A 10,390-nucleotide genomic window follows, 5' to 3' on the forward strand; every position below is an offset into this window, starting at 1 on the left:
CTCAATGGGAGAGATCCTCTAGACCCATTAGGTATCAGGAAAAGCAGATTGTCCACCTAAAAGACAGCAAAGCTAAGTGGAGAGGGATTTCTGGGGAAATCTCAGGAGGCAGGTTGAAAGGATCTTGTAGGTTTAGGAATCTGAATCTTCAAGCAGACTGACAGGGGATGGCTTACAGCCAGCCCAGGCAAACAGATATTACAGGTGCTGGTTCAGAGTAACACATATGAAACAGATCCTTCAAGGTTGGTTCAGCCATAGTCAAAACTTGATTTATTTTTTTTTAGTAAAGCAAACAGATATGAACTGAATACATACAGGAAGAAGATGTATATTTTATATATATATTTCTATATAGTCAGATTTCTAATTATAGCCACATTTTAAATTAGGGAACAAAACTAATTGTAACAGGATAGAGAATGGGAAAAAAATTGGAAGTCACCATTGTTCATTTAACTATAAGAGCTATTCTCTATAATTAGAACTGAAATATTGTTTAACATATTTTAATATTCATCTCCAAAGAAGAGACACTCACAGTAATAAATATACTGTACAATCGCTAGCTCTTAATATGCTGTGCTGCATCTCAACAGACGGTCAGGTATAACCAGTAGGTTTTCTGATTTAGGATGAAGAGGTATATACAAATGGTCAATGTCATAAAATAGAGAAGATTATAAGACATTAAGTTTGGTGCCTTACGTAGAGCCTAACTTTTCCATGCACAATTTAAATCAAAATGCTATGCAAGTGAACTGGATGCATACTAGATGCTATAATATACCTTTAAGAAAATATCACATATTCCAGTTGCATGGTATCCCCTATAGCAACTTTCAATACTCCTGACTAACTTTTCATCCATCTGCCTATAGAATAATGCTTCACTTTAAAGTAGCATCTAGTACATATTCATCTTAATGGAAGCCACATGCACATATCAAAAAGAATCCCTGGAAAGTAATTGTAATGATATAATATACACACACAAACAGAAGATCCAGATGTATTTTGTTGCTGAGCACAATGGACAAGCTGTTTGGATGCATACTGCAGAAAAAAAAATCCAGAATGGGATAATGTGCAGTATCTTTCATTAAAAAGCTATCTCTACTATGCTTCATAGAAAAAAATAATTTGCTGAACAACAGACCAGATGAGGTACCAAAAATTAACTGAAACTGAGATAAGGGGGGAAATATAATTATATGTTGTTGTACCTTAAAATTTGTTAAATATTAAAATAGAAAATATGGGGGCTTAGTCAGGAGAGCAACAGTGAGACCATACCTGATGGCACTGGACAGAGGAGAAGGGGGTAACTGATGAAAGCAGTCAGGTTAAGGGTGAAAACAAAGAGATGAAAGCTTGAAATAGGAAAGAGTATGAATACAAGCAAAGGATAAGAAGTTCAGACAGATGTTGGAATGAAGCCATAAACTTTTCAGAAAACAATAAACTTCTTTATTTATTTTAAAAACTGGATCTAAAGCTGATTTGAAGAAGTTAATCCACATTTCCCAGCATAGAGCACAACAGGCTATAGATACAAGTAAACACATTTAGGCCCTGCTCCTGCAAATTGTTCTGCGTGGGCAGACGCCAGCATTCACAAAAACATCCACTGAAGAGTTTCAGGAGGTCTGCCTATGTGGAGCAAGTTGCAGGGCCCTGGAGGTGATATGAATCCAGACTGGACTTTAACTTTCTCCCCTAAACCAAAACCTGTTTACAGGTTAGACTGGGTCTAATAACCACCCGTTTTGATAAGTGTAGTCCAGTAATTATCCTATCTCCCAGCCTGAGAGCCACTCGCTTCCCACAGCTCTCTAATGAGTCATGAGTCCCATGTCCTTACATGTACTCTGTATTTGAAGGTCTTATGACAAGGCCAGCCAGTCTAATAATTGTTCTGCTTGATCCATATTGCTGGTGTCTACAGGTGTCTCTTGCTCCAGAGTTCACACCATACTAGGCGGGACACAATAGGGGCTGCTATAACTGCTGATTATACAGTGGGATCAAAGGCAAAAGGAAGGTGAGGTCACTCGGTGTCTGCAGGGAGAGTCATAGTAACTGTGAGAGAGCACTAGACATAGGAATTACCATAGCGATTCAGGCCAGTGGAGGGGTCCATCTAGTTGTAGTATAACATCCTGTCTCCAACAGTGATCAGTACCAGATGTTTTGGGGAAGATGAAAGAAACCCTGCAGGGAGCAGTTATGGGATAATCTGCCCCAGGTAAAGTTTCCCCCTATCCCTTGTTAATTATTGGTTTATGTTCTGAATCATGGGGATATAGATCCATCCCCTCCACAACTGTTCATTACTTTTTTTTATTCTTGCTATGACCACTCAAATATTCATGTTATCCATATATTGTCCAACCCCTTTTTGAATCCTATTATTCTCCAACTCCATGAAACTCATTGCCACATAATTTAATTGAGGCTAACTGAGTTGTATATTTCCTTTTATCAGTTTTAAATATGCTGTCTTTCATGTTCCACTGAATACACTAAAATTTCTTTGTTTTTATGTTCTTGTCTATTTGCTCTTCAAATTCCATTCTAACTCTCATAGTTTTTTCTACCATAGATTAATTGTAGACCTAATTTCCTTCTACTGTAAAATAATGAAGAGGCAAGTGAGTGGTCTAGAGCCTATATAAAAATACTGCAGGGAGGGAGGAACAGATGCCTAGAGCCATGAGCCCACAGCAGGTTTCTAAGGATGGAGAAAGTTCTGAGGGTCATTGTAAAATCATGAAAAAGAAAGGAGAGTAAACAAGAAATTGAAGAGGGAGCCTGAAAAGATTTGGACAAGTATTCAACCTTCTGCAGATTATCTGAACTGCATTTCATGAGATTTGACCATTGCAGGTTTGTGTAGAGAGTAAGGGCTTGTCTATACTTACGCGCTGGTTCGGCGGCAGGCAATCGAACTTCTGGGTTCGATTTATCGCGTCTTGTCTAGACGTGATAAATCGAACCCAGAAGTGCTCGCCGTCGACTCCGGTAATCCTGCTCGGCGCAAGGAGTACGCGGAGTCGACGGGGGAGCCTGCCTGCCGCGTCTGGACCGCGGTAAGTTCGAACTAAGGTACGTCGACTTCAGCTACGTTATTCACGTAGCTGAAGTTGCGTACCTTAGTTCGAATTGGGGGGTTAGTGTAGACCAGGCCTAACACTCCTTTGTCAGTTTGGGTAAGGAGTCGTACAAACACATTCTTCAACTAATTTAGCATTGGAATGTAAAAGGAAATTACAACAATCAAAATATCAGAAATAGATAAGCAACAGTTCTAGTAATAGTTGAATTTCAATATTTATAAATGACAGACTATACATACACAAATATTTAAATAGTACAATTTCTGTGTGCATCAAATTTGTAAAGCTATTGAAATCTAATACTAGTTCTATTGAAAAAATATTACATTACTCAGTTAGTGATTATTTATCAGCATTCTAATTTATGTTGTCTTCATTTTATACATTAAGGGCCAAATCCTATCCTTACACTTGATTATGTAAGGAAGAATTCAGACCTAAATTAATAACACTTTTTAACACACAAAAATATTTTCCCATTTTCCCTTTGATGAATCCAATCTGGCATCAAATATTTATTTAGACATCATAAGACATATGAATCAAGGGCAAGTTCAGAGGTAAAGAGGGCCCCACGTATCATATTTTACCATAAAATAAAGTCAGTGTAGAGTAGATAAGTGATGTAATTAAACCCTTTGTGCTGTTCTGCACTGCAGCAGATGTGTGGCAGCAGAATTTGAAGCAATGGTGCAGTAGAACATCAGGTGCATGGAGTAACACTGGACATATGTGGTAGAGCTGGTCAAAAGGTAGAATTTCCATTTTGTGGGAAAATCCAAATTTCTGAAAACATTTCAATTCTTTCAGAACAAAATGCTGTTTAGAAATAATTGAAAAGTTTGTTTAGAAAATTTCTAAAGAAAATTGACCTCCTGAGAGCCCATGGTCTGAGGCTTCTGGCTCAGGCTTGACTCCCAGGACTTCTTGGCTCCCCATCAGTTCATTAGGGCTGACAGGGAGGTGGAAGCATAGGAGCCATTGGAGCCACAGCTAAGCCAGGACCCTCAGAGCTTGGAAGCCAGGGTTCCTAAACTCAGTCCCACAGTAGGGCTCCCAGAAGCCTTAAGGAGCCTGGAAGCCTTAAGACCTCCTGGGGTTTCTAGGTTTCCTGCCTCGGAGCTGGAACCTGCCGCTTGGCAGCCCCAAATCAAGCCCCATTAGAGCTGGGGCTCCAAAGGTTTCCATGGCTTAGTGGGGCTGCTCTGCAGCCACAGACCCTGGACACCTGGGCGCCCCAGCAGTCTACCAGGTGAGCTGGCAGGAAGCCACCTGTCTGGTGCGGGTTCCATCAGAACCCTTCCCATGGGTCATCAGAAGTTTGTCAAACCCAGAAAATTTCTGAGAAACACTTCAGAGTCAATGAATTGGCATTTTCCAGCTAAACCTCATTTCTTCAGAAAATTCCAGACCAGAGCTAGAAATTAGTTTATTAGTCAGCAATCAAATATTTGACTTTATTTAAACTGGTTCAATCACACAGTGTGCCTATCTTTAAAGTTTCAGCACCCCTGACAGTTAAGCATAAGTCCCATGAACAAAGGCAAGCCAGCAGCAAACCCCCAAAGTGTAAGTGAGGAGTAGCAAACTGTACAGTGCAGAATAAAACAAAACCTCACCCTGGATATCAGCCCTCAAACAGCACTCCCTTCTCAGGATGTTCCCTTGCACTGCTGAGCCAGGTAGCCCACTCAGCAGATTGGGGCTCTTTTGTTTCAAGTGTGGGAGAACATTCCAGAAAAGAGGAACACTCTGCCAGCAATCACCTTTGTGATTTTCACCAACTAGGGAGGCCTGGTTTGAGCATCTCTGCAGACCAACTATGGCAGGTATTGACACAGGATGAGAAGCAGTTTCTGAAGTATTTAGGGGTCTAAGGCCACTTAGGGTTTTATTGGTCAAAACCCAGCACCCTTAACTCCACCCAGAAGGCCTTCAGACAGCAAGTGTAGATTCTGGAGCACTGATTGTATAGGGTGTAGTGCAGGGGTGGGCAAACTTTTTGGCCCGAGGGCCACGTCAGGGTTGCAAAACTGTATGGAGGGCCGGGTAGGGAAGGCTGTGCCTCCCCAAACAGCCTGGCCCCCGCCCCCTATCCAATCCCTCCCACTTCCTGCCCCCTGACTGCCCCCCTCAGAATCCCCCAACTCATCCAACCCCCCCTGCTCCTTGTCCCCTGACCGCCCCTTCCTGGGACCCCTAGCCCCTTATCCAACCCCCCCTGGGACCGCACCCCCATCCAAAGCCCCCTGCTCCCTGACTGCCCCGACCCCTATCCACACCTCCGCCCACTGACAGGCCCCCTGGGACTCCCACGCTTATCCAACCCCTCTGCTCCCTGTCCCCTGACTGCCCCCCGGGACCCTCTGCCCCTTAAGCCAACCCCCCCGCTCCCCGCCCCTTTACCATGCCGCTCAGAGCAGTATGTCTGGCAGCTGCACCGCATGGCCGGAGCCAGCCACACCGCCGCACTGCCCTTCAGGAGTGCGCAGCCCCACCGCCCAGAGCACTGCGGGGAAAGGGGAACAACGGGGGAGGGGCCGGGAGCTAGCCTCCCGGGCCAGGAGCACAAGGGCTGGGCAGGATGGTCCCGCAGGCCAGATGTGGCCTATGGGACGTAGTTTGCCCACCTCCACCTCTGGTGTAGTGCATCACTAATTAAGTAGGCAGCCCCCACTCTGTACTAAATTTAGTTTCCAAATAGATTGATGGGGTCTAATCCTATATATCGAGTCCAACCTTGTTAAAGCTGGTGGGCATAACAGCTGCCCTCCATTCAGGCTAAAAGGGGAAACAATTATATGCCCTTTTGTTTAGAGACAAGTGAAGCAATAGGAGCCACCAGCCAAAACAAAGGTCACAGTGCATGTAAGGTCACTCAGAAATCTAAACTATGTGCATGGAGGGATTTCACTACAGGTGAACGCAAATGCAGGGGACTGATTGATTTGCTTGCTTGCTGTGTGTGTGTGTGTGTGTGTGTGTGTGTGTGTGTGTGTGTGTGTGTGTGTGAGAGAGAGAGAGAGAGAGAGAGAGAGAAGAAACACCATTGAAGCACCCAGAGAAAGACAAAAGAAGCCTCAGACACAGCCAGACAAGCACTTGTAGTGTGACCTTGAGGAAAAAGCTAAGAGCGAGTGCTTTGGGTTAAAGTGCTGACTGAGAGAGGCTTGCAGTTGTGAGCCAAGAAGTCATCTGCTATTTTTGCTGTGTTCTGGGAAACAGGACTGGGTGTATATTCTTTGTAAATAAAGAAGATTGAAGCAAAGAAATACCTGACTCCAGCATCAATTTGTCCTCCTGTTGGAAACAACCTGCAGAACCCTGAATTTTGGCTAAGTGCTTGGGCCAAGAGGAGTACAAATATATAGGGATTATATTGAAAGTGTCTATACCTATTCCCATTCCCCACCCCAGCACCTGCACAAAAATCCCTTCAGTTTTAATATTTAAGATGCACAAAACTTAAATTATTAAAAGTGAAGCTGGACAAAAGAAATAGTTTAATCATAGAGAAGACTCAGAAGAAATACTCACTTTCCTTAAAAACTGGCAAAGAAAAGAGAACGTTACTGGCATTAAAAGAAGTGGCACCCAGAGCAATAGCTAGAAATTGGGTGGCCATAAGAGTTTACAACAGAGCTAGACCTGGGCAAACAACTGATTTTTGGTTCATTGGCAGTTAAACAAAGTCATTTTGGTTTCCTAATATTAAAAAATTTCAGCAAATCAAAAAAGTTGACAAAAATTTCATTTTAGTTGAACAAAACGTTAAGTCTCTGGGCATTTTTAAAATAAAAGCAAGGGAAATGAAGGAAGGGATAGATTCACAAATTGTGTAGGGAATGGGATCTCCCTTACAGCCTTCATCCCAATGGCTAGAGCGATCACCTGGGATATGGGAGACCTACATTCAATATCCCCTCCTTCCTGCCTGATGTGGAGCAGGAATTTAAACTTGGATCTCCCATATTGCAGGAGTGTGTCCTAACCACTGAGCTAGGGGGTACATCACTCTCAGTGTCTCTGATTGAAGCTGTTGTACTTTGTAACAATATTTGAATAGTCATCGGGCCAGAGAGAGTAAGCGATACTGACTCTACAGTCTGGTGGTTAGGGCACTCACTTGATAGGGGAAGACTCAAATTCATATCCCTGGGTCAATGACTAATTTATACACAGTAAATGGCACTGTTTTAAGACTACTATGGAAGGGAAAGAGAAAGTTGCAGAGATCTCCTTTTGTCCATTGTAAGAATTTTTCAAGGCGCTTGGATATCACTGTAGTGGGCATAGTATACAAGAAAGATAGATTAGGTAGACAAGTCTTTAAATGTAGTCAAACATTCCTTCCTCTCCCCAAAAACCCTACCCACACCTTGGTAAAAAAAAAATAAAAAAAAAATTTGAATGGACAAGTAAAAATAATCATGATTGCCAGGACTATTCAAAGAGACCTAATAGAGTAGCTTCAGCCAGAAGAAGGAAGTCAGAGAAGCATGGTACATAATACACTGGCTGTGGTCATGTCTCCCTCTAGTGACTTGCCCCAGTGACCAGCGAATGTGGAATTGCAATAGATATTAAATATTTGTATTAGAGGAAGAAGAAAATGAATGAATGAAGGAATGAAGGAATGAATGAAGGAATGAAGGCCAAATTCTGACCTTAGAAGCATACACAGCTCCTTTTAAGTCAGCGGGAATTGGATTTCATACCTGAGGGAAGAATTTGGTCCTCTGTATTTGGGGGTGAGAAGGTAAATGGGGAGCATACAAAGAACAAAACTAGGACAGAAATAAGGCAGACACTCAGGAATGTTGCGGAAAGTAGGGGAAAAGAAAAATGGCATTGAATGACAGCAAGTTAGAAGGGGGACCTCAAAGGACTCTCTGAATGGCACTAAGAAAATGAAGGAAAAATTGGGTGCATTGAAGCATAATAATGAGAGATAAGGAGAGTGATAAATCAACACAAAATATTTCAAATACAGAAAACGAAAAATGAAGTCAATTGCACAAACAATCATGAGATTAAAAATATATAATTAACAATGAACCGACAATGTGGATATTAAAATAGTACATCAATATATAAATGAATATGGAAGCACCAATAAAACCAATACCCTATAGAACAACAATTTTAAGTCTAACTGGAAGCAAAGCAAGAGATGAACAGAAAAAAACATTTACTTGCTACAAGCCACTTCAATCTCCTTGCCCAACGCTGCTTTCTTGTAAGAATTCAAAGAAGACAAAATAAGGTTCTCTTTCCCCAAAACAAAACTTTCAGAATTTGTTCTAATCAGACAGATAAATAGATAGTTTTACTAGAGGAAAGGATTTACTAAATACTTCCTATCTTCTGGCAAAAAACACTAACTCATCCCCTGCTCTCAGTAACAGAACAAGTTTCTCCAGTCTCTCCATAAGTGGCTCTGAATGGTTTTCCTGAACAAAACATAATTAAATAGTGTTGGTCAAATATTTTTCAACTAAACATATTTTTGTCCGAAAGTGCCAATATGTCAAAATTTAAACTTTTCGTTGGGTTGGTTTTCACAAATTTTTCAACTTGAAACAAATTGAGAAAAAGTTTCAAAGTTTTGACTGTTCAGAAATTTAAGGTAGCTGAAATAAAAACAATAATAATAAAGTGGTTGAAATTGAAACAAAATGTTTAGATTGACCCAAATAAAAAATTTGGGGGATTTTTGGTTTGTGGAAATTTGAGATTTCAATTTTTCAAGCCCAATTTGGGAAAGAAATTTTTCAGTATCTTGAAAAATTTTGCAAGTAAAAGCAGGGAAAAGCTGGGAAAACCTATTTTCTGCCCAGCTTTACCAGTAAGTTCTGTTCTCCGGGAACTCATACCAATTTAAACATATTAAACTAACTGAAATACCATGAATCAGAAAGCTGAAAAGTTAAATATAAAAAAGGAGCCAGATAAACATCGACTTCATCTCCCTGTTACTGTAGCATTGTTTTATACAGTATTTTTTCCAGTCCATTTTCAATAGTGTGTTTACTTGTCCTGAACCTTAAAAGAAGAACTACAGCCTGGCTACCTCCAGGTCTCCTATATTACGGAAAGGATACTGATTACATACTTCCCTTATTTCCCTATCTTGTTATGTCAGGGCAGGTCTTCACTACAGGGGGGGGTCGATTTAAGATACGCAAATTCAGCTACGCGAATAGCGTAGCTGAATTCGACGTATCGCAGCCGACTTACCCCGCTGTAAGGACGGCAGCAAAATCGACCTCTGCGGCTTCCCGTCGATGGCGCTTACTCCCATCTCCGCTGGTGGAGTAAGAGCGTCGATTCGGGGATCGATTGTCGCATCCCGACGAGACGCGATAATTCGATCCCCGAGAGGTCGATTTCTACCCGCCGATTCAGGCGGGTAGTGTAGACCTAGCCTCAGAAGCTAGGACTAGTAATATGGCTGCTATTTTGGACTACATATCCCAGCCTGCCCTGCTCTTCAAGTTCTGAGAAGGAAACTGGTAGAATCCACCAGGACCTCTCATCATTGTGGTGGAGAGTGGAGTTTCAGCCCATCCTATCCATGGGACTCCAAACGAGGGCTTTAAAGCCAGCATCAGCAGCTTCGGCTTCTCAATGAAATCCAGACGACTTCTCTCTCAGTGACAGTGTCCCCTAATGCCACAGGCAAACCTGGATTGGAGTAATACTAGCCCAAGAGGTTTTCCCTTAAATTTCAAAGGGTCTGTATACCCAGTTACAGTCTGTAAATTCCATTAATATGCTACTTGCTTCCTCTTTCAGGTCATGATACAGATCCCGAACAAGTCAGCTACCAACTCGAATCCCTTTTGTACCTAATACGCACCGCTCCGCCATCTTGATACACTGTATCATCAGAGGGTAATGAGGGGAGAGTTGTAAGATTTAATCATGATAATGGATTAAGTTGTCGGGGCAATTTTCTAGAGGGAATCCACATGTATTTGTGTTATGACTGTTTGCCCATTCGCCATTATGACTTATTCCCTATATAGTGCTGGTATGATAGATATTAAGTTTGTTTTATGTCAAATTCCATACTGAAATTAGATGTTTATTGCTTTAATGTTCTGGCACAGTGTCAGTTAGAGAACTGCACCTGTCATAATTTACATTTATTGTACAAGAAAATTCTAGTTATTCTCCGGCATCACTGTAGCACCCAAATACTTTAAATATTCAGAGTCAGTTTACAGTCTGATAAAAGTACAATTCAAAATACAAAGCAATTCTTG

General features: G+C 41.7%; 1 protein-coding gene across 1 annotated transcript in view; it reads right to left on the reverse strand.

Moving 5' to 3' along the window:
• The window catches only part of DSCAM (DS cell adhesion molecule), a 554,872-nt gene extending 548,128 nt beyond the window's left edge, over window positions 1-6,744 (reverse strand). Inside the window, exons 1-2 of the mRNA XM_065422504.1 lie at window positions 6,653-6,744; window positions 5,832-5,900 (exon numbers count right to left, since the gene is read on the reverse strand). Of these exons, the coding sequence (XP_065278576.1) occupies window positions 5,832-5,900; window positions 6,653-6,744 (161 nt within the window). The remainder of the gene's footprint in view (window positions 1-5,831; window positions 5,901-6,652) is intronic.
• Window positions 6,745-10,390: the final 3,646 nt, after the last annotated feature.

Source organism: Emys orbicularis, chromosome 1, assembly GCF_028017835.1.
Source record: "Emys orbicularis isolate rEmyOrb1 chromosome 1, rEmyOrb1.hap1, whole genome shotgun sequence".
Classification (NCBI taxonomy): Eukaryota; Metazoa; Chordata; order Testudines; family Emydidae; genus Emys; species Emys orbicularis.